Here is a 15,937-nt window from a genome sequence, read left to right on the forward strand (position 1 = left end):
CAATATTTTGTTATTGTGTGAACAGTCAGGTATATTTTGGTGACAGTAATTAATCAGTCCCAGAAAACTAAGCATGCCTTCTCTGTTTTTGGTGGATGGACATTTCTTATGACTCTCAGACCATCAAATGAGAGTTTGTGCTGTCCTTGGGTTATGAGAAACCCCAGATGCTGCACCAGAGGCTGACAGAATTAGAGTTTTGAGGGCAAGGTCTTTAAAACCACGCTTGGCCAGGTGATGAGGACAAAGGAGCCTCTTCTAGAGCCATGTCATCTGCATATTTCAGTAGAGAACAGCCTTCTGGCACAAAGAGTGATGACAAAGAGGAATGCACCACAGACAAGAACAGCCAGTAAACCAATGAACCCTTGTGGTAGGTGTGTCCAGGAGGATTGACATTGTTTGACTGTCAAGGCAAAGTTTGGCAGCATCTGCTTGCTGACAGAGACACTGCAAAAGGCACTACAGAGATCAACAACAGTAAAATGCTAAGGATCATTTGGTCTAGCTGAAAATATGAAACATTAAGCTATTTTAGCATTAGCATTGGGCTATTAGGTATCAATAGATCGTTAATGCAAATATTTTGTAAAACTCTAGCCCTAACTAATAAGCTCCTTTCAGTTATTTATTACACAATTCATGTGCCAATAATTCATTAACAGAATTACCCTGACAGAAACACTGCAGGTTAAGATTATGAAATTTGTGTAATCCTAACTCAGAACACAGAATACACTGATCAGGCATAACATTATGATCACCTGCCTAATATTTTGTTGGTCCCACTTTTTCTGCCAAAACAGCCCTGACCCAATGAGGCATGGACTCCACTAGATCCCAGAATCATCTGGTACCATGATGATTCCATGGATCAGACTTGTTTGTCTAACACATCCCACAGATGCTCAGTTGGATTGAGATCTGGGGAATTTGGAGGCCATGTCAACACCTCAAACTCGTCGTTGTGCTCATCAAACCATTTTTGCTTTGTGGCATTGTGCATTATCCTGCTAAAAGAGGCCACAGCCATCAGGGAATATCATTTCTATGAAAGGGTGTACATGGTCTGCAACAATGCTTAGGTAGGTGGTACGCGTCAAAATAACATCCACATGGATGCAGGACCCAAGGTTTAGGAGCAGAACATTGCCCAAAGCATGACGCTACCTCTGCCAGCTTTCCTTCTTCCCATAGTGCATCCTGGTGCCATGTGTTCCCCAGGTAAGCGACACACATGCACCCGGCCATCCATGTGATGTAAAAGAAAACGTTGTTCTATGATCCAATCATCTAGCCATCACTATTTGGCACTATTTTCTAACACATCAACTTTTAGGACAAAATGTTCACTTGCTGAATGAATTCAGTAATACTGAATTCAGTAATACTGATGCAAATACTGTACCCATGCTAATGTTGATACTGTAATTAACATCATTGACTCAGACAATAGTATAAGTGCTTAAACATGATGCTGTTGCAGGCATTAGTACAAGCAGAGACACTAGCCTTAGTGTCTGTACTGTGTAGGTCTCTGACCCTTTAAACACTGAAGGAGCACTCACAGAGTTCACTTAATGACTGATAAACATTAACGAGGTGAAGGCCAACATAGTTGAGCTTAGGACAGGGACAAAAATGTAACATTGTTGATCTGTCATACAAACCCATCAACAAATCAGTGAATGAATGCTGGAGAATCCCACTGTGCACTACAGTTGCAATATGTGGAAAACAACTCACACCAATGGAGTACTGTATGGAGAGCTCGGATCAGGTGAGCCAAGACTTTCTGATGGTTCAGAAACATCATGCTAATAGTTTAAGAACCTGTACACCACATAACAGATTAGCCCCCTTTTTACAGGGTGTCCAAAAAGTCTCAAGGCATAGAGAAACTAATACTTTTAATACGTAACTATTTACAAAACATCCTCTATATCAACAAACACAGAGTTGTCTCTCCTACTTATGATGAGCTCACATGAACACACCTGGTGTTTTGCATGTAATTGCACTTTGAAAACAATGCTTAAAATGATTTTTATGCTGTATCCTGGTAAACCAATATGTCCTTGAACTGACAAAAGTAAAAAGATCACACTCACTCTACTACGTGGACAGTATAAAATTTGTTTACTCAGTACAATGTGCTGCAAAGAATAAACTTGAAAGTGATCTTACTGCACAGATTATTTAAAAAGTGGACATCCAAGACTTTACTTTAAACCAGACTATAGACGGTCATATGGATTTATGGATTGAAATAGGTTCATGACTAAAGGGGTTTTGGGCTTTGAGTGTAGGTTGTGGGGTCCTGATATAGAAAACTGATGCATTAAAGACATCCTGAAAGTCAAAGTCTCTTTCTCTCTAATCAGAATCAGCTTTTTTGCAAAGTGCTGTGGGTTTTACATTTACAAGGAATTTGCCTTGGTGTATTGGTGCACAACAATAAAAATATGAACATAAAAATCTAAAGAAACATTTAAGACCTTTAAGCAAGAATAACTGTAGAAAATACAGAGAAAGTATTAACTGTGTAATCGTGCAGTAAAATATTGTATAAAAAGTGAACCAGTGCAAACATTAAATTGCCAATGCTACATACAATGCAGAAATAGAAACATTAACTCTACATTCATTGTACATTAGTGGACCGGTGCAAAACAGTTTGAGGTAGGTTCATAAGGCTGTCTTTAAAGTTCAGGGTCAGTCTGTTGTTCTCTGTTCAGCATCTGCTGCTGGTATTAAACTATTTACGTAACACACACAACAGATGAGAGATAAATGAAACACTTAGTGTAATCATTTTTTAATTATGCTGATAAGTAGAAGAAACAGGTAATATGTTGTTTACATGTCTGTCTGAATAATTAAACCAATCTTAAAAAAGATTTAAAAACCTGTTGATGAGGAGTGTATCACTGTGTCTCTCTACAGGTTATGTAAGTGTGGTGTCTCAGCTGAAGGCTGTGCTGTCCTGACTTCAGCTCTGAGGTCAAACCCCCGATATCTGAAAGACCTGATTCTGTCTGAGAATAAACTAGGAGACTCAGGGGTGATATATCTTTCTGCTGTACTGGAGAATCCTCTCTGTAAACTGCAGACACTGAGGTAAGATCATCCCATGACCTACTCCTCAGCAAGACATATTTTTTATATTGTGTCTAAAGGAGTTTTAGGTTCATCAACAGTGTGATGATGGAAAAGTCTTTAATGCAGTATCACAGTCTCAAAGCACATAGGTTCAGTAGATTACAATTAAATTGAACTCTGAACATTTAAAGAACAAACATTAAATACTGCTTTAACCATGAATTCAAGCTTTAAATGTTACAGGGTTACACTCTCTATGTTAATGAATATCTGAAACTCTTGTCTGTGATGGATCTGTTGCCCCCACTGTTGCCATATTCTAGTCATTCAGTGTTGCTCCTAGGTGATAAACCACTAGGCATGAAAATATGGTCTTTGATCAGTTTTTTAATGTTGCTCTGAAACTGTTGTATGACATAGGACATGTGAGGTTGCTGAGTTGTGATTAGTTTAGTGGAGATGACTGTGTTAAATGCAGAGCTGAGGTCAATGAACAACATCCTAATGTATGTATTGCTATTATCCAGGTAGGTGAGAACTAGATGAAGAGCAGTGGAAATCTTCCATTGAACTGTTCAGATGGTAGGCAAACTGGTGTGGGTCCAGTGTACGTGGAACGTTTGCTATGAGGTGACTTAGAACCAGTTTTTCAAAGCACTTTATAACAATGGGGGTGAGTGCAACAGGGTGGAAATCGTTCAGACACTCTGCAGATGAATGCTTGGCCATTGGTATAACATAGTCTTCAGTCATGTGGGAACAGTGGCCTGGGCCAGTGACATGTTGAAAATGTCAGTGAACACTTAAGCCAGTTGGCCAGCACATGCCCTGAGCACACACCTGGGTATGCCATCAGGACCAGGTGACTTGCATGTGCCTCTGTTGTGGAGAGTGATATTGGATGATCAGCTGTAAGGGAGTCAACATTTGTGATGTGATGTTTGACACCTTTGTCGAAGCAGACAAAAAGTGGTTGAACTCGTCTGGGAGGAAGGCATGGCCAGTTAGAAAAGACAATTGTAGGTTCATGGTCAGTGATAGTCTGGATGCCTTTCCACGTGAGCCTGATGTTGGTGTTGCTGTGGAAGTACTCCTCAATGTGAAGTTTATGTGCATGCTTGGCTTTCTTAATGCCCCTTTTCTGGTTAACCTTGGCTCTGCTATTGTCCTTTTGTATCACTGGATTTAAAAGCAGCATCTATTGCTTTCAGCGGGAGGTGGCATCCATGGCTTCTGATAAAGTGTTTGACAGTAGTTATGTTGTCAATACACGTGTTGATATGGTCCAGAACAGAGGATATGTAAATGTTGATGTCTGTGTGTGGGCCTGAGGTGGCCTCTGAGGCAAACATTCTCCAGTCAGTGTCTTGAAACTGTTGCTGTAGTGAGGAAATGCCCCTTTGGCAATACCTTTACTGTCTTATACCTTATTGTTGGTTTCACACATTTCATGAGTGGTGTGTATTTTTTATAGCAAGAACAAAGAGAGGTGATCAGACTGACCCAAGTGGGGGAGGGGAATGGCCTTGTACTCCTCAGCAGTGTATATACATGTCCCAGTGTGTTGTCCCCTCTGGTGAAGCAAGTCCCAAGCAACAAAAAATGCTCCACTGAGGTATGCAGACTGTTGCATGCTGATGGTGAATAAAAGGGCTTGCATTTAGTCATCAAATACTCTAGATGAGTCAAGCAATGACTTTCAGTTGTAGCCAAGTCTGTGCACCATTATTTGTTAACCTAAATGAACAGACCTCCACACTTGTGCTTACCATTGTGCACTGCCATTCTACCTGTCTGGAAAACACTGCAGCTCTCTAGTTCAATGGCATTGCTTGTAATATTGTTTTTTATGCCATGTTTCCATAAAAATCATGACAAGCCAGTAAGCCAGAGCAGTGGTCCACAGTGATTTTCTGAGGGTGTTGACAGTTAGTTAAAGTACTATTGTGCAGCTGTGACCAATGTACAATAATGCTTGTCAGCAGTATGAGATCTATGTAAGGCTATTGAAGGCTCTCCACTACACACACGAGTGTCTGTAGTGGTTTGCATCTAGCCCGGTCAAGACCTGTTTATAGTAAGTGTCTACTAACAACTTTCTTGTCCTGTTACATTTTTAACTTACACTTAACCTCACTTTGACCAAACCAGACATGTGCCTCAAACCCATCTCTGTTCTTACCTCTTACAGACACAGGCATTATTACCCACGAAGCAAAGGTCGTGTTTCCAGCAATCTCATCTACCCTCCCCTGTTGTCTCAGTCTCAAACAGCGGTGGTAGGTGGGCTCTGGAACTGCCAGTCTGCTGTAAGGAAGGCTGATTTCATCTCAGCTTTAGCTTCCCACTATTCCTTTGATTTTCTGGCACTAACCGAGACCTGGATATCACCACAAAACACTGCTACACCGACTGCTCTATCCTCTGCCTATGCTTTCTCTCACTCACACGAGAATCAGGCAGGGGTGGTGGCACAGGTCTGCTGTTGTCCCGGAGATGGTGTTTCACACCTCTCCCCTTGTCTCATCTCACCATTTCTTCTTTTGGATTCCATGCAGTTTCAGTTACATCTCTAATCAACCTCTCCATCATTGTCATCTACCATCCTCCTGGTCCTCTTGGAGACTTCATGGAAGAAATGGACATACTCCTCAGCATCTTCCCTTCTGACAGCACCCCTCTGACGGTCCTTGCAGATTTCAACCTCCCATCTGACAAGCTTCAGTCTTCTGGCCTTCTGACTCTTCTGAATTTGTTCTCCTTGTCATTTGACAGCTGCCCTCCAACACACAAGGGAGGAAATGTCTTGGACTTGGTCTTCACCTGCCCTTCCCCAGCTACAGACATGACTGCTACCCCACTTCATATCTCAGATCATCACTTGGTATCCTTCACTATCATTCTCCCTGTACTACCCAAATGTAACTCCCAACATCCCTCTCTCATCTGCTGGAACCTTCACTCTATCTCTCCTCCCTCTGTAGCTTCCTACAATCTTTCATCTCTTCCTGACTATAACTCCTTTTCCTCCTGACTCAGCTACAGACACTATTATCTCCTCTCTTTCATCAACCATGGACCATCTCTGCCCTTTATCTACTAAATGCAGGAAGACTTCTTGTCCTGCTCCTTGGCTGTCAGATGTGCTTCGCAACAATTGGAGAGAACCACGAACAGCAGAGAGGAAGTGGAAGAAATCTCAACTGGACGCAGATCTCACCTCTTATCGAATGCTTCTGTCCAGATTCTCTTCGGATGTGACTTCTGCCAAGACTTCTTTTTACAAGGAAAAGCTTGAGGCTTCTGCACAAGATCCCCGAAAGCTCCACAACATCTTCTCTGCACTACTCAACCCTCCAACTCCACCTGCTCCATCCTCCCTGATGGCTGAAGATTTTGCCACTTTTTACACAGAGAAGATTGAGAACATTTGCCAGACCTTCACGTCCGCCCCTACTTCATCTACATTACACAGCCAGGACTCAGTTACTCATTCACTGAAGCATCTCTCAACCATAGCAGCAGAAGAGGTTTTGCAAATCATCCACTCCTCCAATCCCTTCCACTATTCTGCAGACCATCTCACCTGACCCCCTGCCCTTCATCACCACAGTCATCAATGGATCCATTACATCAGGACAGGTACCAACTGCCTTTAAGCAAGCAAGGGTTATCCCCATACTAAAGAAACCTGCTTTGGATCCCTCTGACATAAATAATTACAGACCGGTATCACTCCTCTCCTTTCTTTCAAAAATTCTCGAACGAATTGTTTATAATCAGCTGTCTGACTGTCTCTTGCAGAATAACCTCCATGATTCCAACCAGTCTGGCTTCAAAGCAGCACATTCCACAGAGACTGCCCTTTTGGCAGTCGCTGAGAAACTACATACTGCTAGATCAGCCAAGCTGTCATCCTCCTTGACCTTACTGCAGAATTTGACAAGGTTAACCACAAGACTCTCTTGTCCACCCTCAGGAGTCTTGGAATTTGTGGAACAGCATGGGAATGGTTTGCTTCCTACCTGGATGGTCGCTCATATCAGGTAACATGGAAGGGAATGACATCTGCCCCATGCAGACTCTCTACTGGTGTCCCACAAGGCTCAGTACTTGGTCCTCTCCTTTTCTCCCTCTACACTCACACTCTTGGCAAAGTTATATCCTCACACAGCTTTTCATACTACTGCTATGCTGATGACACCCAACTTATCTTCTCCTTCCCTCCCTCAGATACCACAGCTTCTGCCCGAATCTTAGCGTGTCTGGCAGACATTTCATCTTGGATGACAGCTCATCAGCTGAAACTTAATCCCAGCAAAACTGAACTGCTGGTCATCCCAGGTGATTCATCCCCAGACAACGATCTTGCATTGTCTCTGAACAACTCAATGATCTCCCCTTCAGCCACAGCTCGCAACCTTGGGGTAACCATGGACAATCAACTGTCCTTTTCCTCCCATGTTGCCAATGTGGCACGCTCATGTCGTTTTCTTCTGTACAACATCAGAAGGATCACCTTTCTATCATCATTTCTATCCACACAGGCTACTGAAGTGCTTGTTCAGTCTCTGGTTATTTCAAGACTGAACTACTGCAACTCTTTATTGGCAGGTCTTCCTCTGAATGCAATTCGTCCACTGCAAATGATCCAAAATGCAGCTGCATGGCTTGTATTCACCCTGCCTAAGTTCTCCCACACCACCCCACTGCTGCGCTATCTCCACTGGCTTCCGGTAGCTGTACGTATCAGATTCAAAACACTGATGCTTGCCTACAAAGCCAAGAATGAACCAGCACCATCTTACCTCAAAGACCTTATTACTCCTCACACTGCACCTTGCTCTCTCTGATCCACCAGCACTGCCCGACTGGTCCCACCATCTCTCAGGGTAAAAGGTAGGTATTCATCTAGACTCTTCTCTGTTCTGGCACCGAGGTGGTGGAATGAACTTTCCCTAGATGTCCGTACAGCAGAGTCTCTGACTGTCTTCAAACAACATCTTAAGACCTACCTTTTCCTGAGGCACTTAAATTAGCTCTTATCTTTCCCTGTTTATGTATTGTTATATGGTTTAAAAAAAATTTAGGCTAATGGTATCCTAAGTCTGTAACCTATTGAACCAGTGTTAATGTTTTCAATGATAGTGACTTAAAGCACTTTTGGATGTCGCTCTGGATAAGAGCGTCTGCCAAATGCCGGAAATGTACATGTAAATGTAAATGTATTCTGAGACAATTCAACTTGCAACTAGTAGAGAAATGACTAGTAAATCTCATAATCTGGATGCTGAGCTTCACCTTGCCGCCATTTTGGTTTTAACTATGATAATTAAATTACTTAGGGGGATACGATTGTTAAGTTTGGACCAGGGTGAGCAGGACACATGAATAGAAGTCTGTAAAAAGTTCTGTAATTTCATACAACACTGATTTATCACAGATTTGTTTGGTCAGATGTACATATCTGAGAAGCTGCAGTGCAAAATGTGACTTGATGGGTCTTCAGTAAAGAGTGTGTATGTGTAAACCCTCTGACTCATATGCATTCATATAGTATTCAATAGGTGATCAGTAGGTGTGTGTATGAGAAGTGATGACAGTACATGGGGATGCCTGTATGTTTTAGTGATTTGATTAAATAATTTGATTAAAAATGCAGAAACTCTAGTCCACATCAAAATAAATTAATCCACAATGGTGTGTCAAAATTAGCTCAATTCCTCTGTACAATCAAAACGCCTTGCAACTGCTCCCAACTGGGCTTTTTGAGAGGAGGACAAAATAACATGTAATCTAACAAACTTTATTATATTGAGCAGAATATACAACTAGTCATACTTCCAAATTAGTGTGACTTTCACTTGCTCAAACACAGATTAGAAAAATAAATAAAGAAAAATGCTATTCAAGATAATTTTATTTAACTATAAATTATCAGTGACCATTTTGATTTAGGAAAGATATGAATGTTTCTACTTAAAATGAATGTTAATTTAAAGGTTATGTTTGTTTTTCACCATTATTCAGATATACACTCACTGTCCACTTAATTAGGTAGGCCAATACTGTGTAAATTGTAAAATTTGTGTACTTGTGTGTAAAAATTGCAGATAAGCAGCTTCTGATTAGAAAACTGAATGAATGTACAGGTTCTTATAAAATTGATAGTGAGTGTATATTGTTTTATAATGCACTACAAAGACTGTCATTGCGTCTCTATAGGTTGCGTGATTGTGGCGTCTCAGATGAAGGCTGTGCTGCTCTGACTTCAGCTTTGAAATCAAACCCCTCACATCTAAGAGAACTGATACTGTCTGAGAACAAATTAGGAGACTCAGGAGTGAAGTGTTTCTCTGCTATACTGGAGAATCCTCGCTGTAAACTGGAGATAGCAGGGTATGATCATCTCTGTGAGAGCCACATGACCTACTCCTCATTATCTAGTAGCAAGACTAAAGCAGAAGGTTTTAGGTTCATCATCAGTGTCCTAAGAAGTTTCTTTTCACTGGACACTGATAAATGATAACACAGTTTTGTGTCAGATATACGTATGTGAGGAGCTGTAGTGCTCAATGTGATTTGATGTGACAACAGCAATACATGTACAGAAAAAAATAGAAAATGTAAAAATAGAATGATAAAACTAAAATAAGAAGTTAATTCAATACTCAGAATTAATGTTGTTTATCTAAAGCGTAAACAATAAATTGCTAACTGTGCCATATTCCACTTTCAGTTTATTGTGTAACTGAAAGTGGAATATGACTAAAGGAGTCGGGGTATAAATTTCCCATCTATCTGTCCCTGTGGCATAAGTTGTCATTTCAAACTTGTACCAGTTACTTAAAAGTCAGTGATCCCACTGGGGTGCAAATACAGTGGTACCTTGGTGTTTGACCTTAACTCGTTCCAAAAGTCTGGTCATATACCGATTTGGTCGAAAACAGAATTATTTTTCCCCATAGGAAATAATGTAAAATGAATTAATTTTCTAATTAGTTTCAACTCAATGGTTGATCTCACAACTTTCCTCTTGAAAACAGTGATGCCTGATTTCCCCTTTTTCGGAGACATGACTACTGAAATTATACCACAAAAGATAACGTGGGGTTATAACACAAGCACTCACTGATGATGATTTCAGAACAGATGACCCGCATAGACTGCTTCATCTCTTGTCTATGCCAGGGGACGCCATATGGAAAGCGTGTGGCATTTTTAGGGGGGCTTTAACATTTCTACTCAGCCCCCCTAAAAATTCTGCGATTCTCCATAAACTGTACACAAATTCGTGATCGACTCAGTCCCTTTAAAATTTTATATGAAAACGGTGGCAGACTTCGGCTCTTCCCCGTCTTTCAGCGCACTCTTCAAACTGCAGACTGCGGCGTCGCAGAGCGAGGATCAGAGGACAAGTGTGTGTATGTGTGTGTGATCAGGAAGACTCATATTTTGCTTGTTCAGTACTCAAATGTTATACACATCTATGCAATACAGTTTAATACAGTTTAATTATTTATTTATTTATTTATTTATTTTACTATTATACCCTCATTGGGCACTGAGCCCCCCTTAAATGAAAATTCGTTATTCGATATACGTTGCAATCCTGTATGAAACAAGACCTGGCGTTCCTGACAGTCGAGTCGTACACTGAAAATATTTTCGTACACTGCAGTCAAATTGACTCGAAAATTCAAATCGAACACCAAAAATTTAAACACAGTGTTCCCGATGGTGAAACATGTCTTATTATTTAATAGACAGGTTTTTCTGTTTCTAAACAATTGAGATGAGACATTGGAGGTGAGCTTCAAGTGCAAATACAGTGAGAGCTGATACAACTTGTTAAAGAGAACTGGAAGTCTGGAGTGCTGCTGTCCCCTGCTGTCGGTCACCAATCAGTGGGAGCGAGAGATCAGATCAGAGAGCTGTAGCCCTAAGTGAATGTTTTGCAGTGACACAGTGGAGCCAGACCTGAAAAAAGTCAGTGTTGAAAACAACAACAATGTTAACCAAACTAATGCCTATGTCAATACCACTGGCAACATTGACCAAACAGGAACTGACATTGCTGACAGCAGAAACAGGGTTAGTATTGCTGATGCTTGGCCTGATGCTGCTACAGGTGTTATCATTAGTGCTACCAGTGACCCCAGCCTCAATCACTGCAATGAAACTGTCAGTGACTTAGTAAAGCAGCATAAGCAGTAGAACTCTCAATGCTGAGCCATGAGCACACAGAGACCAAGATACTCCACAAAATTCAAGAGCACTATGTGAGTGGAGGCTATTAGTATAAAGATAAAACAAAAAACAGCAGGTAAGCAGAGAATATTTTGATGGCACATTGAAGATTCAGAGTGCAGTACAGTTGAAGAAAACTGCATACCCATGGAGAATGGAGAGATCAGCTCATACAAGCCAAGCTTTTTAGACTTTTCTAGAACTGACTAAATGTAAAAGTAATGCCTCACTTTCAAGTTATTTTCCAAACAAAGAAAAGCTTTTTAAATCATCAGTTAAAAGTTAAATCTGAAAGTGCTCTCACCAAGTTGAAAATTTAGACTCAGAAAATGGATAGCAGCTGCAGGAAAGATTATAAAGTTTAAATCTGTCCATATGAATGACACTCCTATTGACATTATTGTGGACTTATGCTCTAGGAAGTGGAATAAGACTAAAGGGTTTGTTTTTTTTAAGTTGGACGGCTGTGTGGGTGGGAGGTCAAAGCGGTTTTATTCTCAAAATATGTAAATATGCTGAACCTCTTAAAGGTGCTATCTCACTTAAAGGAGAAAGAAATCTTTCTTAAGTAGGCAATCACTCTTAAAATAATCTGGCTGATCTGTAAAACTCAAATAAAACAATTGTCTTCTTTTAAGAGAAAAGAACTCTTCAAGCCAAGAAGAGTTTATTGTCATTTTTACCATATATTTGTAACATCCCATTTGGCGACACTCCCATCAGAATGCCCCTGGGAGCCGTTGCCCGAATTCTAGCACTGCCAAGGAAGGAACACTTTCGGATTTTTAAGATTTAAGCAGTGTGCAGGCTATATATGATGCAAAGTATTGTTTCTCGTGAGACTTACCAAGCCATGTGAGTTTCCTGCTATTGTTAGGATTATTGTGTATGACTGTGGATTATTGGATTATTATGTATTTCTGCTTTGTTATCCGGTAATTACGAGTTTGGTTTTGCTATTTCGGATTTGTTTGCTAATGTTCTTTGATTTCTGGTTTTGACTGTTTTCCGCGGATTCCCATTTCTGACTTTCACATGCAGATTTGGATTTGTAATAAACCTGCTTATTGGCGTTTCCTTACAGAATACTTTGCCAGGAATGCATCCAGCAGAGAATTCTCACCTTCAGGCTGTTGTGGCTCACCAAGGAGCAATTATCAGGGTGTATCAGAAGCAACTTGTGGCCCTGCAGACTGTCAGCGAGCAACTCCAGCAAGCACAGCCAACCCAGTCACCCCCACACAGTGAGTTAGTGTGAATGACCCTCCCAGAAAAGTTTGATGGCGCCGCAGATTGCTGTCAAGGATTTCTAAGCCAATGTGACAACTTCTTCACACATCAGCTGGACATGTACCGCGAGGAAGCTATGAAGTGGCCCTTCTGACAGGGAGGGCCTTAGACTGGGTATCCGTAGTCTGCAACCTGCAGGAAAAGCCACCTTCGCTTATTTCTCTGGGCTCATCAAGGAGGTCTTTGAACATTTGGTGAGGGGCTGAGATGTTTCGCTACTACTCGTTGAGCTATGCTAAGGCCCTCAATCAGCAGCGGATTACGCCATGAAATTCTGCACCCTGGCTGCACAGAGTGGATGGAATGAGGCAGCTCTCCTGGCGGTCTTCTGTGAGGGACTTCATCCAGCACAGCAGGCCGAGATGGTGTGCTGAGACACTAACAACACCTTGTCTCAGTATATCACCACAGCTATCCGACTGGATAATCTCCTCCGCCAACAATGACCAGGGGTCCTTCCACATACTGAGCTCTGGTTTCAAGAGGAGTACTTGAACCCCAGGAAGAAGAGGCTGGCAGACCATCCCCATCACACTCCAAGTGGGACTATTTCACACCAAGGAGCTCTCATTATATGTTGACTCTTCTCCCATTATATGTCAACCCCATCATCCTAGGCTTCCCCTGGTTGCAGCTCCACAACTCACACATGTCCTGGAGAGAGCGAGAACGAATCCACGCCCCTTCCTCGCCACTTCCATTGAAAGTCCCGTAAGCTCAGGAACCTCAACATAAGCCTAAAAGCAGGGTTTACCCCCTCTCCCTTCCTGAGAGTAAGACCATGGAGGACTACATTGAGGAGCCCCTATCTATGGGATACATTAGACCCTCAACCTCTCCTGCAGCCGCTTTTCTTCATTGAAAAGATGGATGGTGGTCTCTGGCCCTGTATCGATTATCAGGGTCTGAATGCATTCATGGTGCATTTTCCCTACCCTCTACCTTTAGTCCCGGCAGCCTTTGAAACAACTAAGGGATGTACGAGTCTTCTCCAAAGTGGATTTACACAGTGCTTATAACCTGGTGCGAATCAAAGATGGGGATGAATGGAAGACAGCCTTCCACACCACGAGGGGGCACTACAAATACCAGGTTATGCCATACGAACTGACCAATGCTCCTGCTGTTTTCCAAGCTTTCATCAATGAAATATTCAAGGACTTGATTTATAAATATATAATCACCACCGAAGACGACCACATGCATCATGTTCGTACCATGCTCACTTGACTTTTACCCCACCAACTTTACATAAAAGCTGAGAAATTTTATAAGGACACTATCACATTCCTGGGATATGTTATTTTACAGAGGGAAGTAGAGATAGACACTAGTATGGTTCAAGCCGTGACGGAGTGGCTAAAACCCACTACAATTAAGGAGTTGCAGCATTTCCTGGGGTTCACGAACTTCTACTGGTGGTTTATCTGGAACAACAACATCATAGCCAACCCACTAACTTCTCTTCTGTGGGGGAAGCAAAAGTGACTGCACTGGATTGATCAAGCCAGAGCTGCCCTTGAACATCTAAAAAAGAGCTTTACCATGGCCCCCATTCTCAAACTCTCTGACCCAATCCATTTATCGCCACGTTTGACTCTTATAGTTATGAAATAGGAGCTGTTTTGTCACAGCACCATGGGGACCCTGGAAAATTGTACCCATGTTCCTACTTCTTCCATAAGCTGACTTTGGCAGAAGCCAACTATGATGTAGGCAGTCAGAAACTCTTGTCCAAGGATGCACTGGAGGAATGGCAACACTGGCTTGAGGGAGCACAGCACCCATTCCTAGTACTGACGTACAATCAAAACCTTGATTATCTACACAACGCTATATGCCTGAATCCTAGACAAGCCTGATGGGCATTATTTTTTATACAGTTTCAGTTTTTTGTGACGTATCAGCCAGGAACAAAGAATGGCAAAGCAGATGCTCTGTCTCACCGTCACAAACCCATGAGTTCATTGTCACACCCTGAACTCATTTTACCACCCTTGATCGTGCTTGCACCCATCAAATTTAACCTCATGGAGGAAATCAAACAAACCCAACAGACCAAACCTCCACCCCCAGCCTGTCCTCCATCCAAGCACTAGAATATGTTGAGGAATATGTTGAGGTCTGTGCCATCTGCGCCCAGTCCAGGACGAGTTGCCAGCTTCCAATGGAGCTCCTGGAACTCCTTTCCATTCCTCAGTGTCCCTGGTCACAGTTGGCAGTTGATTTGGTCACAGACTTTCCGGATTCAGGAGGCTACAATGCTATCTTAGTGGCGATCGACTGATTCCAAGGCCTGCAGACTGGTCTCTTTAAAATGTCTTCCCACAGCCATTGAAACAGCCACAACTTTGTTCCAAGCCCCCAGGACGCTCTCGCCTTAGAACACCTGGAGGTGTTCATGGGGGGTGGGGGGGACTTTAACAGTTTGGGCAGATTTGCCATGAAGCATTGGGTGATGGTCTTCTTTGGTTTCCCTCTTCTGTTTTAATATGGAAGTGCTGAGAGTAGGCTCAATTGATATCAACAGTGGAAGGGATAGACATGAATATAACAGTGTCTGAGATTATCAAAAGAAACTTTCTTCAAAAAACAAATAGTGATATTCATGATGAAGTTCAATGGGCTATCAGGGGTAGCCTTTACTCATTTAGGGAACAAATCCTTGTGTCAGGCAGTACACGTGGGTCAAGGTCTCTGATGGCAGAATAAGTGAAGCATAGCAAACATTGGTGAGATCTTATTTAACAGTTCTTTATGTGGATGTTCCAAGTGCTATTTTACTTTAATCTAGAATACTCACCAGGAAAACACAAGCAAATGGCCTGCCTTCACTTCTCTGTTGGACAGTGACTACTGACATCACAGAAACACGTAAGCATGCAGTGGATTTTCACTCTTCCCTGTACCCTGATGCATTGTACACTGTACGTCTGAACTTCCATATAGACTCAAATGGATGCTGAATTGCAAGCTGCATTATAGTCTTGACATTACACTAGAAAAACTCACTACTACATTGACTCAGATCTGCACAGGCCAGACACCAGCTGTCGCTGGATAACAATCAGACCTTTTATGGTTCTGGAGCTGCATTTTTCAGAACTGTACTGGATGTGATTTCTATGAGGTGTTGTATGAATGCAGCAGAGAGGGATTTCTATCAGTCTCCAGTAGCATGAAGTGCTGTTTTTCTGCCTCAAAAAGGGAGGGGAGGTCTGTCTCTTCTAAAAAAAAAAAATTTTTAAACCTGTTGACAATAGACTACAAAATCTTATCTGAATGCCTAGATCAT

At 41.9% G+C, this 15,937-nt stretch overlaps 1 protein-coding gene across 1 annotated transcript in view; it reads left to right on the top strand.

Moving 5' to 3' along the window:
- The window catches only part of LOC131370456 (NACHT, LRR and PYD domains-containing protein 3-like), an 89,572-nt gene that overhangs the window by 14,037 nt on the left and 59,598 nt on the right, over window positions 1-15,937 (top strand). Inside the window, exons 5-6 of the mRNA XM_058417808.1 lie at window positions 2,947-3,120; window positions 9,328-9,501. Of these exons, the coding sequence (XP_058273791.1) occupies window positions 2,947-3,120; window positions 9,328-9,501 (348 nt within the window). The remainder of the gene's footprint in view (window positions 1-2,946; window positions 3,121-9,327; window positions 9,502-15,937) is intronic.

The sequence above is a fragment of the Hemibagrus wyckioides genome, linkage group LG19, assembly GCF_019097595.1.
Source record: "Hemibagrus wyckioides isolate EC202008001 linkage group LG19, SWU_Hwy_1.0, whole genome shotgun sequence".
NCBI lineage: Eukaryota > Metazoa > Chordata > Actinopteri > Siluriformes > Bagridae > Hemibagrus > Hemibagrus wyckioides.